We start from the raw sequence: 25,518 nt of genomic DNA, 5'->3' as shown, positions 1-25,518 counted from the left end.
AGGCCCTGGCAGTCGTGCGTCACTGGTGGAGCATCATGACCTGATGTTTCTGAGAAGGGGCCAGCCTACCCCTTCTGGCAGTGACGCCTGCTATTTCTGGGGAAGATAAACTCGGTTCTGAGGTGCTACCAGAAACTTTCACACACTCTAAACTCTGCTATGTTTATAGAACCTGTGAGAAAAGCAACCAGTTCATGTGGAAAGAAGGGGTGGGGGAATGGGAAAAAGAGGCTCTCTCAAAACCCGTGTCAGAACGCACCTGGGCATGTGGCCAGCCAGGGCCTGGGTCTCTGGGGGCACAGGATGCTGGAAGTGGACTCTCCCCACCTCTTCACATTGGCTGAACATCCTTGTGGTCTAATATCCTTGCACTGCAACCTGAATAAGAGGAAATGGCAAGCCAGATACACAAACACAAAAGGAAGCAGCCCCCAGGATCAGCATGGTTTGACCCAAATCAATAGGTAATCCCAAATTAGGTTTGAGAGCTGGACCATGTCTGCTGGTTCACAGGACAGTTAAGATAAATACAGGCAGAACTGAGCAGGAGGGAACTAATGGAAACAGAGGTAGGCAGGGTGGTTCTGAAGCCTGAAGACAGGAGACAGACTGAGAGACCTCCCAGAACCAATCTATCTCTTAACCAGCCACAGCAGTGGGGGAGGACGTGGATGCATGAAAGATGAAAGGTACAGAACATTCAAGACACTCATTGTAACAGATGGCTCCAGCCTTCTTTCTCACCAAACCCTTTATGAGACATGCTGACAGGTCTGTCTCCCTGATGAACTGTGATAGAGTCAAATTGTAAAAAAAAAAAAAAAAAAGCAAAGGACCGGAACGATCTATAGTTGGAAAATCAATCTGCCCGTGTTAGGTGATAATTTCCTGTGCAGGCCAGGCCAGGCCAGAGACAGGGGGGTCCTTGGACACGTCTCTTTCCCTCCTGGCTTGTTCTTGTGTTTCGGACCACTCTGCTCACAGCCAGGTTGTACCTACCATAATCTGGGTCAGTCTGATGCACTTCCTGTGGCTGTCAGCCCCATTCAAGGAAGCTTTTTCAAAATGGTGAGCAGTGCAGGAGGTATTTCTTCTGAATTTACAGCACTGGGCATCTCTTGAAACACTGTCTTCTTTCCATTAATTATTTAAAAGATAGAAAACCTCAGGGTGTTGATTCTCAAGTGTCCAGACTGAACAGCCCCTACCACTGAACTCTCCCCGGCTCAAGGGTGAAGCCATTTCCCCCATTATTACTCTTAAAAATTGCTTTGGTTTAGACTCATGAACCACTCAGGACAGGCTGATACCATCAGAATCTTCCCGGCTGCTGTGGAAAGCTTGTAATTTTTTCAATTATTAACCAGAGAACTACCATCACACGTAAGACTTAAAAATCACCAGAGAGACCACAAAGAAAATTAGCAGACTTTCTGGAAAGTTACAGAAAGCACCTTCACATAGTGTCCTGTTGTTGCAACAGAATCCAGAATTCTTCCCCTGGCTCTAGTCTTTTCATTCTTTCCTTCCCTTTAGTATTCACTCTGCACTTGAAACCTGCTTAATTATTCACCACAGCTTTCTCCATGCCGCATCCATAATGGAGAGCGCCTGTGATGGAAAACGGCCCCACAACAAGATGATGGTTGAGATGGGAGCACAAAGCACAGGATCCACACGCCACACCTGAGGGAGGAATCCAGGCACCAGGATGCCAACCAGCCTCACGGCCAGCAAGACCCCTTAACTCCATGCCTCTCGACCTCTTTCTGCGTCATGGTGCACAGAGAGATGACAGCATTGGGACAGCGTGCGGGGTCACCTGGAGAGGGTCTGGAGCCCCACGTGAAGCTGCCAGAGTTGAAGGCAACATGCCCAGACAGGTCGCTCCTGTCTCCAAAGTCCAGGGGGATCAGATCATCAGCACAGTGGTTGAAAGCTCTGTCTTAGCTTATAAAGGACTCTTTACAGCAAATTCTTGGGGCTCCGGCAGTCCCTTGAGAATAAAGTTAAAAATCCTTCTACTGAAGAATCCACATAGTCATGTGTGTTCCTTCAGGACAATCCCTCCTCCTTCCTGTTTCCATAAGTCCTCCTGAGCCCCAGCTTTCTGTGATGTAGCCACCCGCCTCATCTCTGTGCTGGCTCACACCCCCATTCCCTTTTTCACCACTCTGGTTTCATTCTCTGTCAGTCATGTTAGGATCTGCCCATTCCCAGCCAGATAACGAAATTAATACAGCCTAGGAGTTGGGAATGGCTAACAGGTCGGCTGGGGGAGGAAGAGGCTAGCAGCTGCTGTGTACTCAGGCTTTAAGCCCAGCAGCACTTTGTTGGCACAAAGTAATGACACCAAATGTGGTAGGTGGACTTCTTGAGTGGCCCCTGGTATTCAGACCCTTGTGTAATCCCCTTCCTGGGGAGGGAGTGTGGGCTTGTGACTTACTCTAAGCAATAATAAAATACAGCAAAGGTGATGGGATGTCATCCTGTGATTGGAAGTCACAGTATCTCATAACGCATCTTGCTATCTGACTCAGTCTTCTTGTCTGGCACACCTTATTAACACAAGCTGCCAGGGAGGAGAGTGCCCACATGGCAAAGAACCTAGGAGGCCTGTGGCCAAAAGTCACTTGGGAACTGAAGTCCTCAGTACGATAGCCCATGAGGAGCTGAATCCTGCCAACAAGTGCATGAGCTTGGGGGCAGGGCTTTCCTCAGGTGAGCCCTGCCCCCTGTAGATGCCTACAGATGACTGTAGATGATTAGAGGCCACTGACACCTTGACTGCAGTCTCTGAGAGGCTCCAAAGCAGAGGACTAGCTAAATCATGCCAAATTCTCGACCACAGAAACTGTAAGATAATCAGTGTGGCTTGTTTTATGCCACTAAGTTTAGGGGCAATTTGTTACACAGCAGTAGATAGCTAAGACATGAAAGGTGGCTTCAGAGGAAAGCCTCAAGAGCAGAGGAGAGCTGAAAGTCTGGCTAAGGGCTCAATAAAGAGCTAGCCTAGGTCATAAACTCTGCACTGGCAGGGCCTGTGTCTGTTTTAGCCAGAGCCTGCATCTCTGTGGCTGCTATGTCCCTGGTGTCTTGCACGGTACCTGAGTTATTGGAGGAACTCGAAAGTATTTGTTAAATGAGAGGATAAGTTGGGAGATAGACTTTCAATTTGTGATGAGATAAAGTAGTCACAATTCTCTCTGGCTCACTGACAAAACGAAGAACAGTGTGGCTTTGTGGTCAGGCCCTATTTCTTACTCATAGACAGTGTCCTATAAGTAGCTCGTGCTCTATTAAACCCAAAAGTGTTAGCAGGGGAACAACTATAACAGCTCAACCCAATCACTTTATGGCAATTTGCATGGCAGATGGTTGAGAGCACGTTTATCCCTCTCATATCATTCATTTGTCTAAGAAGAGTTTCCTATTGGTTTCTGAGGTCTATTTTGCAAAATATACTGGGGCCCATTTTTGCTGTCCTGACAGCAGATCCTTTGGTTCTAAAGTTATGCTTCTGGATAAGCTTCTGATATGTTAACCTAGAAGGTCTGCCAACCCCCTTTCCTAAACAGTACGAACCGCATAATAGAACAAAGTTGGTTTTACAGCCAATAGTAGGATGTATACACTTCCACAGCAGGCCAGGAGAACACTCTGAGTTAAGGGTACTTAAGATCTAGTCCTTTACAAGCCACAAAAGGACACAGAATGGAACTGACTATACTAGGAAAACCCTCCTCCTTGCCCCCCACCTGCCAAGAATATATCACATTCCAGCTAGACATTGATCCATTCAGGGAAATCAGGCCCCAACAGAGTATTTATTCTAAAGTCTGTCTGCTTGACCGCAGATCCCATTTCAACTCCATCCTTTGCTATCCAGATCCTGGAAAAACTATGCCTTTCCAGAGCTCTCTGAGGTGTGGATTGGTAAAAGGACCTCTCAGAGAAGGATACCTTAACAAGAATCCTTCATGAAAACAGAATCCTTCAGCAGTAAAAAATATTTTTTTTTTCCAAAAACGATTCCTTTCACTCACCCCGTAAGCTTGACAACACAACCACAACAGGATAAGATGTTGCTATCAAGCCTTAAGGAATTACCACGTATACTTGACCTTGGTCAACAGTTTCCTAGCAACAACAACAACAAAAATCCATGTAGGCTGATGTTTAATTCAGGGCAGAGGGAAAGGGAGACAGGACAGGGAGTGGGTGATGCCAAGGAAACCAAGGCCCAGATGAAGCCAGGATGCTTCCCCACCCTCATTACACCATCTTTCTCAAAAAAAAAAAAAAAAAAAAAAAAAAGGAAGGTGAGCACAAAAGTGCACAGGATGAAGGCAGGTGTTAACATCAAGCCCTCATTTCCCAGGATTTTGGCAATATCTCCCTCTCCAGCAGGAGAGTGGCTGGTTTCTGACTAAGAAGTGTTAGTGCCAAAATGGTTTCCTGTCTCAAAATACTTTCACCAATTGGCCTGCGGAACTGCATAAAGATGTCAACAAAAGGTAAATGTTATCTGAAGGGGGTGGTGCATACTGCCATTATCACTGATTAGCAGTTTAGTCTGACTCAATCAGACCAGCCCCAGAAAGAAAAAAAAAATGATGCTATAGTGCTGCTTAAGGTGGAAGGGGAGACCCCAGGTTATTTGGGGTACCCGACCAGATGGGCAGCACCGTGAGGGCACGGGGGGCGGGGGATGTGAGTGCTGAGGGAAGCAGAAGGGCAACACCAGGCTGGAGAGAGTGAGGAAGGGGTGCTAACAGGCAACTCCTCTAATTCACAGTTTGCCACTGACCAACCCTAAATGTTAAGTGAATGCTGACCTACTACAGCAACCAATATACCAAACTTGCAATTCTGAATTCACATTTCCTTGCAGGACCCAATAGCTGCAAAACCATTTTCGCTCAGTCATTCTGGGAAATAAATCTGACAATTTATTTTACGGATGAGGAAACTGAACCCGAGAAAGAAAGCAGGTTACCAACGCAAGGTAGCTGCAGCAGGTCAATGACAGGGCTAAGATTTATGTATAATGAATGCTTACTGAGCATCAGCATTGTGTGACTTGCCCTGAGTTATAAGAGGAGGAAAAGACACTATGCCTTCAATAGACTGACAGTGACTTACAGAGATAATAGGCTAATGCACGTGAGACAAGTAGAAAGTAAGATCGTAAAGAATCAAGTGTTAAACTGCAGTCTACAGTTTAAGTTGGTGGTTACCAGTTTTGACTGGGCCTCAGAAATACAGATAAGACCCAACCTCCAGAGATTCTAATCAGGAAGTTGGAATCCTGGAATCTATCTATTCAAAGAGTGGGGCCCTGACTGCACTGAACAGGAATGTGACCTGGACAGAAGTGAGAGACAGTGTGGTAAGAAGTGGGGTATGGAGGCAAGCCTGCATAAACAGAAGCAGATTTAGAATTTGTAAGTACAAGGCCAATGAGTAAGCCAATGCAGGGTAGGGTGGGGGGGGTCCTTACATGCCAAAGGAGCCATTTGATCTGGGTCCAGTGGGGTCTGCCTAATCACACCTGAAATTTACACGAGAAAATTACTTCCTGGAGGAATCTCTGTCTTTGCCCAAGACAAAGGGCACAGACATCCAGGATAATTTGCCCTCTAAAGCTGTGAAATGTGTCAAAGACCATGATTGGTAGGTCAAGGCTGCTGGGTCACAAAACCCAGCTATTTTCAGCTATTCTGTCTGGGAAACTGAGGTCAAAATGCCTAGCCTGGCTCCTAACCTCCTTCAATCTGTTCCCAGCCTTAGTTTGCTTTTGGTGTCCCACTGGCAGGGTGCGACCAACGAAAGAGGTCAATCAGGTATGCTAAGTGGGCAGCTGAGTGCCCTTCGTCTCAATGTGCAAAACAGGAGAGAGAAATTGCCAGTGGGACTCTTCAGGAGAGGTGGCCTTTGTTGAAATAAAACAACATCCTTCCATATGGCTGCTCTCAACAAAGGGGCCAGTGAAAAACCATGTCTCAAAGAAAGTGGACTGACAAGCTACATCTCTGTATTAAGAACGTGTTGTCAGTTACACCTGTAATGGGAGTACTTCCCATTTGGAAGATGATCACGTTTATAGATAAATCACATTTTACATTTCCCCAGGACTACACGGGCCCAGGATTTAACTGGGTTATATATGGAATTCAATTACCTATGATCTCTCTGTTCCTCTCCCTGCACCTTCCCTTCCTCCCCTATACAGCCCCAGTCCACTTACAGAAAACACCGAGAGTGCACAGTTGGGAGAACTGACACAATTTTTCCAAAGACTCCTGGGAAGTTTCTTGAGCCCTAACTTATTAAGCGAGCATGTCAGACAACCAAACTGTGGCCCTGTGTGCTGTGTTTCTATCTGGAAAGTGATAACAAAATGCTCTCTGGCAAAATCATCCCTTTCCTTCTCTGTTGCTTTCCCCATATTTTTTGGCACAGTTTCACATATACACTGACGAGTGAGACAACCCATCAAAGAGTTGAGAAAGATTCTCCTTGGGAGTAGGGTCGGTCAAGAGAGAAAATTGGAGCCTGGGGGTTAAAAAAAAAAATCAATCTTTTCCATCACTTATCTTCATTCCACAGAGCACAGAGTAATTGGAGACCTTGCCTTCTGCTGTGCGGATCATCGGAGTAGTTTGCTCCAGTGATTCCAATATGGTGATGATCTGATGACAGTGGGGAGATATCTGCCTTGCCCTGTACACAGGGCGGGCCTGGAGCTGAACTGACAGGTAAAACTCAAAAGGTGAGTTAAAATAATCAGGAATATTTCAAATCTAGGAGGAGAGAGCAAAAGCACACATTCTCTGACCTCCTTTTGCTTTTTCATGATTGAAATAAACTACATATTTGCTCTCTGATAGGGACTTCCAGGTCAAACCTTTTCATTTCCAAGTTGTAAGAGCAAGATCATTACATGTTTAAAAACATCACCCCAGTCACATCAGGTCTTCACGGTTCCTAGGAAAGTGAACTTTTCTTTTGTTATTGACAACAAAGTTCTGTTATTTAGAGCGTTACTCCCCGTTGGCAGGGATATGACAATTTACTGCTGACCTTAAGTTGCAGAATGGGCCATTATATGTACCCTGGTAAAGGGAGGCATCTTGAAAACATTCATTTTTAAAGTACAGACCATTAACCTAAATGAGTATATAAACCTGAGGAGAAATCAATGCATCTACTTTGACCTCCGCAAACATCATTCTCACTGCAGCTATTCATATTCTGGCTGCCATCCTTCCCACGTATGTTCAGCAGTTTCTAAACTCAAAGCCCATTATCAAACCCACAGCTCCTGTACTCTTCAGGTTTTTCACTGTCAAGATGCAAATCCACTTACCAATTAGGGTTCTTCACCGTAAGTAGTACAGCCCTCTCCTTGACCTACTTTTTACCTCTTTACTCTTATGCGTGTAATATAAGCCAAATGCTAGTGTGTGTGCTTATTACGTACACAACCACAGCATGAAATTAAAATGAAAAACTCAGAACGCTTAGCTCACCACATAACACAGTTCATAAAGCAGTCATTTTCTATAAGTTGTGCACATGATATACAGAAGTGTTTGCCTTTCTATTTTTATTTTTCAAGAAAATGGACAGTAACATTGAGGCCATCCCTTTGTACAGTTAGTGATCTCTGAATAACAATTCTAGCCCTTGTGTTTTTAATAAGGCAAAGAAGTACAGAAATATAGTTTTAAAAGTCAAACAGTACTATACAGCTTATGGCAAAAACTGAAGTCCTCTTCCCTATTCCTCCCCACTCCATGATCCCCTTTTAGCATTCTTTCTGGTATTTACTTCCAGAAAAAGCATGTTCACACTGACTCACTTTGATTTTTCAATTGCAGACGTTATTTCTTGGCTTCTCTACTATAAAAGACTAGGATTTAGCCATTTTATATTATACCTTCCCTCATCCTCTCAATATTACCGTTTCTGGTTAATCACTATTCAGTGTTTGCACACTGAGGACTATGCACGTGCTCTTCCCTGAGACACATACGTTGTATTAGTGCATTTCGTGCCTGCATAACAATTGTTTTTAGTGAGGTAAATAGCTGCATTGTTTTTCCATTTGCTTAGTTTCCTATGTACTGATCCATAATTTATGCCAAATTCTTTAAGACAATCTAAGATTCCTCTCAGTACAAACATTAGGAAACCTCAGATGGAGACAAGATGGAGTAGAAGGGTATGAGCTCACCTCTTTTTAAAAAAACACCAAAAGCACAACTAACTGCTGAACAACCATCAAAAACACTGGAACCTACCAAGAAAGATACCCTACATCCAAACACAAAGAAGAAGCCATGACAAGACAGTAGGAGGGGTACAATCGTGATAAAATCAAATCCCACACCAGCCAAGTGGGTGACCCACAAACTGGAAAATAATTACACCACAGAAGTTCTCCCACAAGAATGAAAGTTCTAAGCACCATGTAAGGTATTCCAGCCTGGGGGTCTGGCAGTGGGATGAGGAACCCCCAGAGAATCTGGCTTTGAAGGCCAGTGGGGTTTGATTGCAGGAATTCCATGGGACTGGGGGAAACAAATTCCACTCTTGTAGGGTGCACACAAGGTCTCGTGCACCCCAGGAACAGGGAAAAAAGCAGTGACCTCGTAAGAGACTAGGCCAGACTTACCGGCTAGCATTGGAGGGTTTCCTGCAGAGCCTGGGGGTGGCTGTGGCTCACTGCAAGGACAAAGACACTGGTGGTGGTAGTTCTAGGGAGTACCCATTGGCGCAAGCCCTCCTGGAGGCCGCCATTTTCTAAGACCTGGCCCCACCCAATAGCCTGCAGGCTCCAGTACTGGGTGGCCTCAGGCCAAACAACCAACAGGGTGGGAACACAGCTGCACCCATGAGCAGACAGGCTACTTAAAGTCTTCCTGCTAAACACACTGTTTGACAGGACCCTGGCCACTAGAGGGATAAAACCCAGTTCCAATCACCAGTGGACAGGAACCAGTCCCTCCACCAGGAAGCCTGCACAAGCCTCTTAGAAAACCTCATCCACCAGGAGGCACACAGCACAAGAAGAACTACAACCCTGCAGCCTGTGGAACAGAAACTGCAATCACAGAAAGTCAGACAAAATGAGACAGCAGAGGAATATGTCTCAGATGAAGGAACAAGATAAACCCCCAGAAGAACAACTAAATGAAGTGGAGATAGGCAATCTACCCAAAAATAATTCAGAGTGATAGTAAAGACAGTTGCAGATCTTGGAAAAAGAATGGAGGCACAGATTGAGAAGATGCAAGGAATGTTTAACAAAGACCTAGAAGAACTACAAACAGTGATGAACAACATAATAACTGAAATGAAAAATACATTTGAAGGTATCAATAGCAGAATAACTGAGGCAGAAGAATGGATAAGTGACCTGGAAAACAGAATGGTGGAAATGACTGCCACAGAACAGAATAAAGAAAAAAATGAAAAGAAATGAGGACAGCCTAAGAGACCTCTGGGGGAAAACATTAAATGCACACTATTCCTTTTATTGGGGTCCCAGAAGGAAAGGAGAGAAAGGACCTGAAAAAATATTTGACAAGACAATAGTTGAAAACTTCCCTAACCTGGGAAAGGAAACATTCACTGAAGTCCAGGAAGTGCACAGGTAGGATAAATCCAAGGAGGAACATGCTGGGGACACATAGTAATCAAAAGAAGACAAAAAGTATTAAAAGCAACATGGGAAAAGCAACAAATAACATACAAGGGAATCCTCATAAGGTTATCAGCTGATTACAAAGCAGAAACTCTGCAGGCCAGAAGGGAGTGGCATGATATACTTAAAGTGATGAAACAGAAGAACTTACAACCAAGAATACTCTATCCAGCAAGGCTTTCATTCAGATTTGACAGAGAAATCAAAAGCTTTACAGACAAGCAAAAGCTAAGAGAATTCAGCACCACCAGATCAGCTTTGCAACAAATGCTAAAGGAACTTCTCTAGGCAGAAAAGAAAAGGCCACAACTAGAAACAAGAAAATTAGAAATGGAAAAACTCACCAGTAAAGGCAAATATACAGTAAAGGGAGGAAATCATCCACACACAAATATGATATCAAAACTAGAAATTGTGAGAAAAGGAGAGCACAAATACAGGCTATGGGAAATACATTTGAAATTAAAAGACCAGAAACTTAAAACAAACTTGTTTATATATAGACTGCTTTAGCAAAACCTCATGGAATATCTACAATAGGTACACACACACAAAGAAAAAGCAATTGAAATACAACACTAAAGTTAGTCATCAAATTACAAGAGAACAGAAGAGGTAGGGAAGAAAAAAGACCTACAAAAACACATCCAAAACAATTAACAAAATGGCAGTAAGAACATACATATTGATAATTACCTTAAAAGTAAATGGATTAAATGTTCCAATCAGAAGATACAGACTGGCTAAATGGATACAAAAACAAGACCTGTGTATACGCTGTCTACAAGAGGCCCACTTCAGATCCAGGGACACATGCAGACTGAAAGTAAGGGGATGGAAAAAGTTATTCCATGCAAATGGAAACCAAAAGAAAGCTGGAGTAGCAATATTCATACCAGACAGAACAGACTTTAAGACTGTTACAAGAGACAAAAAAGGACACTGATCAACCCAAGAAGAAGATATAACAACTGTAAATATACATGCACCCAACATATGAGCATCTCAGTAATAAGGCAAATGCTAACAGACATAAAAGGAGAAATTGACAGTAACACAATAATAGTGGGGGACTTTAACAGCCCACTCTCATCAATGGACAGATCATCCAGACAGAAAATCAATAAGGAAACACAGGCCCTAAATGACACATTAGACCAGATGAACTTAATTGATATTTATAGAGCATTCTATCCAAAAGCAGCAGAATACACGTTTGTAAAATGCATATGGAATACTCTCTGGGATAGATCATATCTTGGGCCAAATTAAGCCTCAGTAAATTTAAGAAAATTGAAATCATATCAAGCATCTTTTCTGACCACGATGCTATAAGATTAGAAATCAACTACAAGAAAAAAAACTGTAAAAAACACAAACAGGTCGAGGCTAAACAATATGCTACTAAACAACCAAAGGATCACTGAAGAACTCAAAGAGGAAATCAAAATACACTGAGAGACAAATGAAAACGAAAGCATAATGATCCAAAACCTATGGGATGCAGCAAAAGCAGTTCTAAGAGGGAAGTTTATAGCAATGCAATCTTACCTCAGGAAACAAGAAAAATCACAACCAACCAACCTATCCTTACACCTAAAGCATACAGAGAAAGAAGAACAAACAAAACCAAAAGTTAGTAGAAGGAAAACATCATAAAGATCAGACCAGAAATAAATGAAATAGGAAGAAAACAATAGCAAAGATCAATGAAACTAAAAGCTGGTTCTTTGAAAAGATAAACTTGATACACATTTAGCCAGACTCATCAAGAAAAAAAAGGAGAGGGCTTAAAATTAGAAATGAAAAAGAAGAAATTACAACAGATACCACAGAAATACAAAGGATCATAAAAGACTACTACAAGCAACTATATGCCAATGAAATGGACAACCTAGAAGAAACAGACAAATTCTTAGAGAGGTACAATCTCCAAGACTCAACCAGGAAGAACTAGCAAATATGAAAAGACTGATAACAAGTACTGAAATTGACACTGTGATTAAAAAAACTTCCAATACGCAAAAGTCCAGGACCAGATGGCTTCACATGTGAAATCTATCAAATATTTAGAGAAGAGTTGACTTATCCTTCTGAAACTATTCTAAAATACTGCAGAGGAAGGAACACTGCCAAACTCATTCTATAAGGCCACCATCACCCTGATACCAAAACCAAAGATACCACACACACATACACACACAAAACAAAGAAAATTACAGGCCAATATCATGATGAACACAGATGCAAAAATCCTCAACAAAATACTAACAAACCAAATCCAACAATACATTAAAAGGACCATACACCATGATTAAGTGGGATTTATCCCTGGGATACAAGGATTTTTTGATATCTACAAATTAGTGTGATACACCACATCAACAAACTGAAGAATAAAAACCATATGATCATTTCAATAGATGCAGAAAAAAACTTCTGACAAAATTCGACCCCCATTTATGATAAAAACTCTGCATAAAGTGCGAATAGAAGGAACTTATCTCAACATAATAAAGGCCACATATGAAAAATCTACAGCTAACATCATACTCAGTGGTGAAAAGCTGAAAGCATTTCCTCTAAGATAAGGAACAAGACAAGGATGTCCACTCTTGCCACTTTTATTCAACATAGTTTTGGAAGTCCTAGCTACAGCAACTAGAGAAGAAAATGAAAAGGTATCCAAATTGGAAAAGAAGTAAAACTGTCACTGTTTGCAGATAATATGATATTTTACACAGAAAATTCTAAAGATGTTACCAGAAAACTACTAGAGCTCATCAATGAATTCAGCAAAGTTGTGGGATACAAAATTAATACACAGAAATCTGTTGCATTTCTGTACACTAACAACAAAAGATCAGAAAGAGAAAGTAAAGAAACAATCCCACTTACCATTGCATCAAAAAGAATAAAATACCTAGGAATAAATCTACCTGAGGAGGCAAAAGACCTGTACTCTGAAAACTACTGATATAAGATGCTGATGAAAGAAATCAAAGATGACACAAACAAATGGAAAGCTATACCATGTTCTTTGATTGGAAGAATCAATATTGTCAAAATGACTGTACTACCCAAGGCAGACTACAGATTCAATGCAATCCCTACCAAATCACCAATGGTATTTTTCACAGAACTAGAACGAAAAATCTTAAAATTTGTATGGAGATACAAAAGACCTTGAATAGCCAACGCAATCCTGAGAAAGAAAAATGGAGTTGGAGGAATCAAGCACCATGACTTCAGACTATACTACAAAGCTGCAGTCATTAAAACAGTATTGTACTGGCATGAAAACAAATATAGATCAATGGAACAGGACAGAAAGCTCAGGAATAAACCCACACACTTATGGTCAATTAATCTATGACAAAGGATGCAAAAATATACAATGAAGAAAAGACAGCCTCTTAAATAAATGGTGATGGGAAAACTGGACAGCTACATGTAAAAGAATGAAACTAGAACATTCTCTAGCACCATACACAAAAAAAAACTCAAAATGTATTAAAGACCTAAATGTGAGGCCAGATACTTTAAAACTTCTTAGATGAAAACATAGGCAGAGCACTCTGACATAAATCACAGCAATATCTTTTTCTGATCCACCTCCTAGGAACTGGGCCACATGGCAGGAGGTGAGCAGCAGGCCAGTGAGCAAAGCTTCATCTGCTCTTCTCCATCACTGCCCATTGCTCGCATTACTGCCTGAACCGCCCCCCCTCCTTGCTCACATTACCACCTGAACCATCCCCGCCCCAACCTGTCTGTGGAAGAGCTGTCTTCCAAGAAACTGGTCCCTGGTGCCAAAAAGGTTGGGGACCACTGCTCTGTGGAGAATAATATGGAGGCTTCTTAAAAACCTAAAAATAGAGCTACCATATATCCAGGAATCCCACTCCTGGGCATATATCCAATGAAAAACGTGGTTTGAAAGGATATATGCACCTCAGTGTTCACTGTAGTACTATTTGCAATAGCCAAGACATGGCAGCAACCTAAATGTCCATCCACAGATGAATGGATAAAGAGTATGTAGTACATATGTACAATGGAATATTACTCAGCCATTAGAAAGAATGAAATAATGCCATTTGCAGCAACATGGATGGACCTGGAGATTACCATACTAAGTGAAGTAAGTCAGAGAAAGACAAATATTGTACGATATCGCTTTTAAGTGGAACCTAAAAAAAATGATACAAATGAACTTATTTACAAAACAGAAAGACTCACAGACTTAGAGAATGAATTTATGGTTACCGGGGGGAAGGGTGCAGGGGAGGGATAGATTAGGAGTTTTGGATTGACAAGTACACACATTCAAAATAGATAACCAACAAGGATCTACTGTACACCACAGGGAACTCTGCTCAATATTCTGTAACAACCCAAATGGAAAAAGAATTTGAAAAAGAATTGATACATGTATATGTATAACGGAATCACTTTGCTGTACACCTGAAACAACACTGTTAATCAACTATACTCCAATATAAAATAAATTTTAAAAGTAGTATATCCTTCAAAGATAAAAAAAGTTCTAATTAAAGATGGATTTAAAACATTAAAAACATATTAGGAAATCTCTCATTTCCACCGTTTCTAGAAACCTTCTACCTGGAACCCTCCAAGCTCCTGTCCACCCCGGGCTGGCTGCTGCCTCGTCCTTCTGCAAGGCTGTCAACTCCTCCCCCATCACCCTGGGCAGTGCTTTGTTTCTTTCCCTTGTTAGATTCTGTTTCTTGGATCCCATCTTCTTTCTTGAGTTTGATTTACACTCCCATTTTGGGGACGCAATCCTTCAATAGCTTCCTGAGTAAAAGTGCCTGGGAGGTAAATTTTCTGGGACCTCGCATAACTGAAAACATCGTTATTCCACCTTCACACTTAACTGGAAATTAGACTGGGTGTAGGCCTCCCAGTATCCAGTGTTGCTTTTGAGGAGTCCATCACCATTGTGATTCCTATCATTTGTAACCTGTTTTTACCTCTCTGAAAGCCTGGAGGATGTTCTCTTTGTCCCTTCTATTCTGAAATTTCTATGGACCTTTTTTATTTCATTGTTCTAGGTACCCAATGGAATCTAATCAGGAAGCTCTCATGTCCTTTGCTTCTAGGAAACAATGTTTCACAATTTCTCCATTTTTATCTATGTTCCTACTTCTTTCCATTCATTTTCTTAATTATTCTACTTTCTTGGAGATTTCCTCTACTTTGCCTTCTAACCTTCCTACTGAAGGATTTAAAAAACTCCTGTTGTCATTTTTTTTTTAATTAAAAATTTTGGAATGGCATTTTTTAAAAAATGGCATCCTCTTCTAATTTACTGGCTCCCCTATCTTCTCCTACCTTTCTGAGGATATTGATGAGTGTTTTCTAGTTTTTTTTCCTGCTCTGAGCACTGCCTTTATTTCTCCAAGTTCTGTTTCCATTTGCTTTTTTGTGTGTCTTTGTCTTTCATGTTAGAGATGTTCTTCAAATGTCTGGTGATCCTTGGATGTCCACTCATATTTATCAGTGGGTCCCCGAAAAGCCTACTGGAAGATCCATGAGTAGCAGTAACCTTGACTGTGGGGTCATCAGGTGGAGACCCAGGTTTTATGCTGGAAAACCCCCAAACATGAGTAACTGTAGGTATCTATTCTTGGGCCTGTTTCCTCAGAGAGGAATATTCTAATCTCCTGCTGGGGACTGGGAGGGGTTAGGTTCTAAGCCTGATGGCAAAGAATTCCAAGGCCTCCTCAGAGTCTCACTGCTTAGTGGACCCTGTGTTCCACAAGGCACCCCTCATCCCCATTTTCAGCTGTGGCTAGTGTCCCCAGTTCCAGCACTTCTCTGGTTCACCCCCCCCCCTTTTTTTTTTTTACAGTAAACCTCCCACCTTCTGTGGGAGTGAGGGAGGAGTGGTATAACCTGGTGGCATGGGCAGGAGAAGGGATTTAGAGTCTAAATTCTTCCATGACAGACCTCCAAACAATCCTCTTTTCTTTTTCAGCCATACTCCTGCCATCTGAGGTATCCAGTGTCTGAAATTCCTGAGCCTTTCTTGGGGGTCCACAGCACAAATCCTCACAGACACTTGGCAGAGTAGGGAACACAGAAACCTCGTCAGGGTATTCGTGAGAATCAATTAGGCTATGCTCTGGCAACAAACCACCCCAAATCCCCAAGGCTTAAAACAGCAAAGGTTGACTCCTCTCTCACACAACATGTCCACAGGGGCAGCGGGAGCGCTGCTCACCACGGTCACTTGGGACCCATGCAGACAGAGGCTCTGCCAGCCTGTGACACTGCCATCTGAAGCTGAGGCTTCAGGGCGAGAAGGTGCTCTGAGCTGCTGCTGCCTAGAAGCAGCATGGCATTTCACTGCTGCCGCCTAGAAGCAGCATGGCATTTCACTGCTGCCATCTCGCTGGCCCTGTCTCGCTCCTAGGGGAGGAGGAGGTACAGTGCAGTCCTCCCTGGACTTGAAAGCAGAGGACACCTGGCAGTACTGCGGGGGTGGGGGGCACTAATGTCTGCCGCAACCAGTCACCACCACGGCGTTCCAACATTTCGTTGTTCTTATCTGCGGCTGTTTCCTCTGTCTCCTGGAGCTTTGTGACGTCACATATTTTTACTATTTTACTGTCATTTTAGTGTAGCTTTAAGAGGGAGCAGTGATAAACAGCAGTTCAAACAGTACAACACACCACTCCAAACGGCCAGCACCCTCCCATCTACGCAGTGTGCTTGCTCCCACCCATTTCTCTGATGCCACCACCACTCTCTTCTCTACTTAGGGTGAGTTTGTTGCCTAAAGAGAGATGGACAGGCTGTGGGACTTTTCAGAACTGGTCATTCAAGAAGAGGGCTGGTTGGTAGTTTCCAAACATATATCTAGTAAAGAGCCTTTACTAGAAGCAAAGCATTTATAAGTACTTTTTTCAGAAAACAGTTATTTTCACTCACTGTTGAGTATCTAGTCTATGTTCAATAAGTCCTTGCTAACGAGCAATCCTATTTGCACATTCTGTAGCTTCACTTGCATACAGATGCCAGTTTCCTCCAAGTAAGAGAAAACTAAAGTTTCGAGGGAATTAAAAGTAGTGTTAAGAGCAGATTTAGTTATCAGCAGATCTCTCTGGCAAGTAGTAGTACAGGTGGTTTTTATTTCAGCCTATTTGCATCACTGTAGTTTCTGATGTTGCTAATTTTGAGAATGCGCTGCTTCTGTAACAAGAATTCCAGGGCACCTTCTCCAGGCCTGTTGACCAAAACCACAGTGGGAGAGCCCCTTCTATGAAACCATGCCTCTGTTAATAAGAGATTTATCTAGGTCTCTAATCCATAGAGCTAACATGAGGAAACTACCATGATGATACTTGTCCTTTAAAGCTGTGGTTCTTAATTTTTTACACACTCAAGAATCATAGGGAGAATTTACAAAACAAAACAAAGCAAGGAAAGGAAACTCAAAGAACAAAACCGCAGATCACTGGGCCCCACCTCAGGTGTTCTGGTTTGGAAAGGAACAGTAGTAATTTGTATTTTTAACAAGTACCTTCCAGAAAGATTTCAGGCCACACTGCTTTTAATAGTGCTTTTCCATTTTCTACAACAGCATACATGGAATGAGCATTCAGTAACTATTTTTTGATGCTGAGGTGGAAATCAACAGAATGTATATACTTAAATTTTCCCCCATAATACCATCAAAGAGGTAGCAAATGAAGGTCTTTCTTATAAATATCGCATGACAGATGAAATGCAACCCACAAATTTGAATGGCTTAAAGACAACTGGTGAAATATTTTAAGGCACAGGTTTTTGGGTTTGCTTAGTATTAACTATTCATAACCCAGAAAGCCCTACTCACCAATATCTTCATGTGAAGTTTAATTTCTGACAGGATGGGCTTCTAAAGCATCACCCAATATTCTAGAATCAATTCTACCTTCTGAATGAAACATCCTGCAAGAGGGTTAAGGTGTTTTGCTAGTTCAAATGGATAAAAGCAAGCCCCCAGCCCTAGTGGAGGCTGTGCGGTGGGGTCATCATGAGGCTGCAGGGACCAGGTGGTTAAGTTGCTCGTTTCATGGAGCAGGTGCAGGTGAGAAAGCCGAAGGAAGATGCTGACATCTGGACTGAATGCTCCTGCAGCTTCTTCTCGGATGGCTTTCCAAGTTTCTAAAAGCATGTAGAACCCGGCCTCTTGTTAGCTCCCTACTTTTAAAAACCTGCTCCATTTCCACTACATCTGCAAAATGCTTGCTGCACTCCATCCCTCCAAGCCAGGAGGAACCTGGAGACAGTTGGAGGTCACCGAGAACTCTGCACGCGAGCGCACCTATTTTTAACTGTTTGAATGTGAAGCCTGGACAGTAGAGGGGATGCACGGAGCTCACTGAACTAACTGACCCAATGCCGCCCCCTGGCTGGGGAGGATGCAGTTCCTTTCCCATCCCATTTCCAACCTTGCCTTAAAGATGCCCGAGACTTAATCAGCTAACAGCCAATGTTGACTGTTACTAAAAGCGGAGGCGAATGATACCTCTCTGACCTGCACAGCCCTTTACCTATTTAAGTAAAGTGAATGAACGGCTTCCAAAAATGGTCTCTCACCCCAAAATATATACCAAGAAATAGGCTGGCGCAATCATAAAATGCAGAATTAAATGAAACCGAATTTAACCTCTTGACCCTTCTTTCACTCCAAGTTCCAGTTTTCAACAAAAGTGCTTAAAAATTATTCAAGAGAATGGAAAAGTGAGAGAGGAGAAAGAGAATCTTTACAGCCAGGTAGTAGGGGCAAAGGTTAGACTTCTTGATTTATTTTGAATAGACTGTGACACCCAAGCTTGCCAAGTTATCAAATTTCTTAGGTATTTCAAAAATGGAAAATAAAATGCCGACAGGGCAGCAATACCTTTCTGTAGCTCTTCACAAGAAAGTATATTTCAGTTCAAAAACACCTCTTTCATAAGGTGAGAAGGATGCTCTGGCACCACCAGAAATGAAAACTAAGCCCTTTCTGAAAGTCACAGTGAAAAAGCTGCAGACAGCCCTGGCTGGAAAGGGCCCAGAAGGATATCCTTGATTTCCTCCAAAGAGGCCAACGTATCCATCCCAAGCCTTTAAGGGGTTGCTTTAAGGCAGCGGTTCTCAAATTGTGGTCCTGGGACTAGCAGCATCAGCATCACCTATGAACTTACTAGTGACAACGCTGAACTTCACCTGAGCCCCGAGATCCCGAAGAACAGCAAAGGTAAAGGACTCTGCTCCCCTCATTCTGTGTTCTGAAAATGCTAACACAAAGAACCTCCCTTCCCATAAGACCTGGGTAACTCAGAGGTGCCCCCTTGTTTGCCTATGACAAGGCCAGACACAGACCCTCCAAATTCCCACTCTTTGTCTGACAAATGGTTAGCTGAATTGCTGATTAATCAAAACAAAATGCTTATTAACCAGCCTTTGATTAAGCTCCTTGCCTTCTCCCAGGTCCCTGAACTTTGGCCAGCTTACCACCCCCTCAACAGCCCCTCCTGGGAATAGGCTGATCTCAGGTTAAAATACTGTCTCATGGGCAATGCATTCAAGCCATGCGTCACCCCACTTCCTCACACCTTGTTCTTTCAAGTCTTGCTTACTCCTCCCTACAAAAGAACCCCCTTTTTGCCTAACCCTAGAGACCCTTGCAGATCTCACAGTCAGAGGTTCTGCTACTGCAACAGACCCCCTTCCCCTGTTGCAAGAGTACTTTCCCCCCTTTGCAATAATTCTTTCCAATAAAATCTCTCCTTACTCAATCCAGACTTGTTTTTCGCTTGACGTTAGAAACACAAATTCTCAGGCCCCACCCCATATCTTCCAAATGGGAAACTAGGGGATGGGAAGTGGTGCGCCTGGAAATCAATTTCTCAACAAGGGATCCAGGAACAGTTTGAGAAGCACTGATTTACTGCAACCTCTCAACACTTAACTCCCTTCCACCTGTGTTTCACTGAGGGCCGCTTAAGCGCAAGCTGTTTCTGAGCATCCCCACAGATCGTTTCTCTCATCAAGTCATCTCCCAATGACAAACGAGGCCACCCAGCGCCCGTCTCCCGTCCTGGCCGCGCACGGAGCTGAGCGGGCCCGAACTCACACACACTTACATCTCCATCCACGGGCCTCTGGTCGTCACAATCCCTGGTGGGACTAATGTCCTGGCGCATGACCCAGATGGGCTCTTTGGGCTCGTCGGGGGTGTAAGGCGAACGAATGGTCCTGGTTTTCACCTCTTCGATGGCTTCCTTGATGTCCTTGATGGCCAGCGAGATGGCATCCCTCTTCTCCTTGCTGTACCGCTGCACCGCCTCACCGCCCGCCGCCCGCTGCTGTCCCGCCGGCGCCTGCAGCCCGGGGCTGTCCGGGCAGCGCCCGCCCGGGGTTGGGGCGCGCTCCAGGTCCTGCTCGGCCTCAGGCATGTCCTCGGCCGCCTTGTCAAGGCTTTGCGAGCTCATGCTCTGCTTGACCTCGGCCACGATCTGGTCGATGTCCTCCTCCTGTTCGTAGCTGTCCATGCGCGGGTAGGGCGCGAACTCAGCCTCCTTCTCGGGGCTGTCGGACTCGCCATCGGAGCGCTCGTCATAGTGGTGCAGCCGCGCACCCAGGGCCTCCTGGCGGTAGGCGGCCGCCTCGTCGCGCTCCTGCTCGTACAGCCGCAGGCCGTCGCGCCCATCCAGCTCGGGCGCGTCCCCGATCTCCTCGTACACGTGCTCCTGGAGGCCCCCGTAGTCCGCGTAGGGCTCGGCGTAGGGCTCGTCCTCGCCGCGGTGGAAGAGCCGGTGCGTGTAGACGTAGCCCGAGTAGGCCGCGTTCATGGCCTCCTCGTGCTCCAGCGAGTGGAAGTGCAGGTGGTTGGGGAGCGCGCGGCGGTGCGTGGCCTCGGCGTGCTCGGCCTCCGCCTGCTCCGTGTACTCCTCCGCCTCGGGCCGGTACTGCACGGCGTACGCGCTCTCATCCTCGGCGTCCTGCGCGCGCTCGGCGTCGTAGCCGTCGCGGGCCGCAGCGATCACGTCGCCCTCGGCCGTGTCCGTGTGGTTGTGGAAGCCGCTCTCCGTGCTGGCCGAGCGCGCCAGGCACTCCCCGCGCTCCTCCTCTTCCTGCTGCTGCAGCTGCTGCCCGGGCTGGTCGCGGAGGTCCTCGACGGCGCGCCCGCGCGGGGGACGGCCCGCATAGTGCTGCTGCTGCTGCTGTTCCACCTCCGGGTGCACCAGGTCGGCCTCCACCGACTCGTTCACCTCCCCGCCTGCCGCCTCGTCCGTCACCTCCACCTCCGCGGCCCCCTCCAAGCGGTTCATGCTGGGCGTCGGGGACGGCTGGGAGAGAGGCTGGGCCGGCTCACTGCGCGCTCATTTTGCTCCACCCGGCTGGAAAAACAAGAAGGGGGAGGGGCTATTACGTGGTTCAGACTGTAGTCAGGAGCTGAGTACCAAGAAAAGCATAAAAAAACAGCTGTTATTGATCCCGTCTGAGTCTCGGTCAATTAAAAAGTGATTGCAAATTTAAGCTCAGTCTGACAGCACATAGTTCATCTTCTTGGTAGCACGTCTCGAAATTTGTGATTACATATCTCCTTGTGTAATTGCTTACTGGCTTTCTCCCTTCCCCACCCCTCAGACCGAGAGCCTCTGGAGCCTTTAGTTCCCCACCATGCTTACTATTCAGGTTCTGTTTCTGATGCATTTGAATTAGAGAGTACTACGAAATTGAATGAGCCAATGGACACATTTTCCATCTGCTAAGGGATAAATCTCTCTAAATTAAGCCAGGATCCTAGATACTTTAGAAACGATTTTTAAAATGTTTCAAGGGGAAGAAAAATCATCTTGTAATGTTTTGAATCCATTGCTGTCAATACAAGTACGCAGCCATTCCGAGGGAGGCTTTCAGCCAGCAGTGGGTTCTTGTCCTGGCATTGCTGGCTCTGCTGCTTCCAGTTAAGTGCCTTGATTTTCTGGACCTCCAGCATGAGACTGGACTCATTTCCTACAGCAGGATGTTAACAGCTATTACACAGAGAAAAAAAAGACCCCGTGGTCAAATAAGTTTGGGAAAGATTGAGTTGACTTTTCATTGTGAGTATTCAAGGGGAGGAAGATACAGGATGCCGGGTTCACAGACTTGTTTGACTGGGAAACACTTTTTCCCTAGAGGCCAGTGTTCTGACAAATGCACTTAAAGAAACACTGACTAGCTAATTTCTAATACTCACTCCCTGGATCTTCAATTCTTTGATTCGATGAATTAGCATTATAGCTGATATTGGATAACATGCTAATTTCTTTAAAATATGGCTAGGTCTCTTTCCCTATTTTTAGAGGGACTTGTAGGTAGAGACACAGCTTTGGTTTCAACCTCTCTCAATTCTTATCACAAAATAGCTTTATGGCTGTATATACTGTGTACAGTGTACAGAAATAAAGAATGTAAAGAACAACAGAAACAGGATCCCTATGATTTCAAGACATTTATGACAAATGGGTTCAACATGTGTAAACTTTTTGGGGACTTCCCTTGTGGTCCAGTGGGTAAGACTCCTTTCTCCCAATGCAGGGGGCCTGGGTTCCATCCCTGGTAGGGGAACCAGATCCTACATGCATGCTGCAACTAAGAAGCCCACATGCCACAACTAAAGATCCCACATGCTGCAACTAAGACCTGGTGCAGCCTAAATAAATAAATATTTTAAAATGTGTAAATTTTTCTCATAGTGTTCTTTTGGAGAGCTCATCTTACAAATGGACAAAACTGGGAAGTGAACTCTTTAATATAATAGCAGAAAGCTCCAGGAGGACCAGGGACATCTGATGGACTCCCTAATATCAGGATGCATTTTATTCTACTCAGCTCCCACCACGATAGCAATTTCCTTCAAGCACTGTGACAGCCTCAGTAGTAAAGGAGGCCATTTTGGAGTTACCAAGTTCATCTTAAAGCAGAGGTACCATCTTTCTCCCATTCTTTAATGAATCCACCACTCACACTAGAAAACAGTTGTGGTTTAGCAGAGATAATTAATCCTTACTGCTTCTCTCCTTGACAGGGGTCCCACTTCATACAAATTAGACCATGTCTTCTCTGAAAAACTGTGGCCTCCTCTCATTTAACCCCTGAGAACAGTGACTTTGGACTAGGTATAAGGAAGTTTTCCAAATACAAGAGAAGAGGCAAATGCTGGTGCTGAGGGCCCCCAGGTTAGGTGGCCTTCAGTGGATCGCCTGAAATACAAAACAAATTCAACACAACACATGGACAACAGTCTATCCGTGTTTCCTTTATAAGGACTCTTTGGAAGAGACAACAGGTAAAAGCCACACTCATGTACAAATCTAAGCCTGCTGAGCACAAAGCTAGCATTCCTAGGGAGGGACACCAAACATGCCAGGTACTTGCCTGGGTACTGGTGCCCTGTGGTGTGTCAGCTGTGTGTGGTTAGTGTTAGACATGCAACAACTACTATCCAAAACACCTGAGCAAGCCAACAATTCATGATAGCCATGTGCAGAACTGATCAAAACACTGTCTTCAGTGACAATGGCACTTTCCCTTTTAGCACGATGAAAATCTATTGATATATGTGTCAAAAAGAGATTTTAGTTAATTCCATGTTAAAATTATATTTGACCAGCGAATGATGCCGTCTCATAGAGCACTGACTGATCCAAAGGAAATGAGATTTCCATGCATGTCCATACACTGAGTTATGGTAAAGAAAGTGACAAGAACCCAGTTGTTTGGGGCAAAATACTGTTAAAATCATGCAGTGGAACTTTCTATTCACTGGGTGCATTGTCCTTATGGCCCCTCCCCCCGGCCTCAGGGGAGTATTCCCCCACGGAGTGTTTCTATTTCACTCACCACCCTGGTTTCAAGAATATAGTTTGAGTTGTGGTGTTCGCAGCATGTTAATTAATAACAGATTGATTTGAGGGATTTCCCTAGGACAAAGGCAACTGTCAACTTTTAAAGATGGAGCTGACATCAGTGGTCAGGTCCGTTGGTAGCACACGAGAGGACTGTTCCCTGTACCTGGCAACTATGGGGGTGATATTTATTTAAAAACCCCACTGAGACTGTTTTTAAAGAATCCCAGGTTATTGTGGGATTATAGATTGGTAACACCTTTTTGAAAAGCACTTTGGCAAGATGAATTAAAATCTTCAAAAGGTAATATACGTTTGCCCCAGTAATTCTACTTATAGAAATCTCAAAGGAAAAACTCAGATGTGGACAAAGATGTTTCTCACAGTATTTGCTTAAAAAGCAAAGATTATAAACACTAAATATTAAGTGCTGACATCAAGTACCAATAAGTATAGTGCTAATAAGCATGGTAGCATCATGCTGCCATCCAGGAAGGGGTGTGTGTGTGGGGGGGGGGCAGGGTTCTGGTTGGGTAGCTCCAGCTGGAGTCCCCACAGCACTCAGCCTCAACCTGCCACAGCTGAACAAATCATGCCTCCTATCCGCCCTCCCCATCTCGGCTCCCAAACCTGGCCCCTCCTCCTGTCTGGGTGAAAGGCACCACCAAGTCCCCAGTCCAGGAATCATTACTGAGTTGTCTCTTTCCCTCACCTCCTTCCCCAGGCTGATGACCACGTCCATTGTCTTAATAACTCTCGCAGCATCCTCACTGCCACTACCTTGTCTTTGTCCCTCTCGCCTACAAAACTGTTTCCTTGACTAATTTCTCAGTCCCCTCCAGTCGACCCTCACCACTGACGACATGCTCATCTTTCTAAATACAAATCTGAATCCCAGAGCCCTATTTCTCAAGCTCTTCAGTGATCTCCCTCTAGTACATAGTACAAATGCTTCATTAACCATCTACCAGATATTACTGGGCATTTTCCACATAATGACTCATTTAATCCTCACGTTAGCCTATGAAGAGCATACCCTTCTATTGTCTTTATAGAGATTGTTGTCAATCTCTTTTAAAAATGAGGAAATGGAAGCAGGTGGTATTCGGTGATTGCCCAGGTCACACGCCTGGCGGAACTGGTATCTAACCTCCCCCACTCCCGGCCTCTAGGCTCTAGGTGCTTGCATCCTACTCCTGACAAACAGAGCCCTTGGGCCACGTCACTCCTCCCGCCTCATCTTCACGCTGCACCTGCACCCTGTAGTCTAACACCCCAGAGTCCTGACACTGGCCTTCCCTATCCTCAGCATATTTTTCACCTACCTTTTCTTTGGTGAATCTGTCCTATCTTCCCCAAAGCAAGTTCATACCTAAAGAGTGTCCATTACGTGCTGGCCTCCAGGCAATGTTCTGGGCATAGAGGTAGAGCAGTGGCTAAGCCAGACAGGCTGCTGTTCTCAGGAAGCCCCCATTCTAGCACATGGGGGTGGAGGGAAAGGAGAGGAGAAGAGACCATAATTATGTCAATAAACAAATAAGATAACATCAGGGAACAAAAAGTCTTATGAAGAAAATGAAATAGGGTAACGGCAGAGAAACTGACCGAGTATAGAGGGCCTCACATAGAGGCCAGAGGAGGTGATATGGACACTGAGGCCTGAATGATAAAGAGGCAGCCATGTAAAAGATTTGAGGGCAGGGCCTTGAGGTGAGAAAGGACTTGCGGTGTTCAAAGACAGAAATGTTTGTGAACTGAGTAAGGGATGATGTGGTAGGAGATGAGGATGGAAAGCTGGGCAGCAGGGCAGGGCCTGGTACATCATGGTAAAGAGTTGTTTCAAGTGCACTGTCATGCTACTGGGGAGTTTAAGCAGGGGGGTAATAAAGCTTGATTAACCCCTCC

At 44.4% G+C, this 25,518-nt stretch overlaps 1 protein-coding gene across 5 annotated transcripts in view; it reads right to left on the bottom strand.

Moving 5' to 3' along the window:
* Positions 1-25,518, bottom strand: part of APBA1 (amyloid beta precursor protein binding family A member 1) — a 213,308-nt gene that overhangs the window by 54,037 nt on the left and 133,753 nt on the right. For all 5 annotated transcript variants that reach the window (XM_057724622.1, XM_057724621.1, XM_057724625.1 and 2 more), the window contains one exon: positions 19,861-21,117. In XM_057724622.1, the coding sequence (XP_057580605.1) occupies positions 19,861-21,048 (1,188 nt within the window). In that variant the 5' untranslated portion in view covers positions 21,049-21,117. The remainder of the gene's footprint in view (positions 1-19,860; positions 21,118-25,518) is intronic.

Source organism: Hippopotamus amphibius, chromosome 2, assembly GCF_030028045.1.
Source record: "Hippopotamus amphibius kiboko isolate mHipAmp2 chromosome 2, mHipAmp2.hap2, whole genome shotgun sequence".
In the NCBI taxonomy this organism is placed as follows: Eukaryota; Metazoa; Chordata; class Mammalia; order Artiodactyla; family Hippopotamidae; genus Hippopotamus; species Hippopotamus amphibius.
This window is presented reverse-complemented; position numbering and strand designations above follow the sequence as displayed.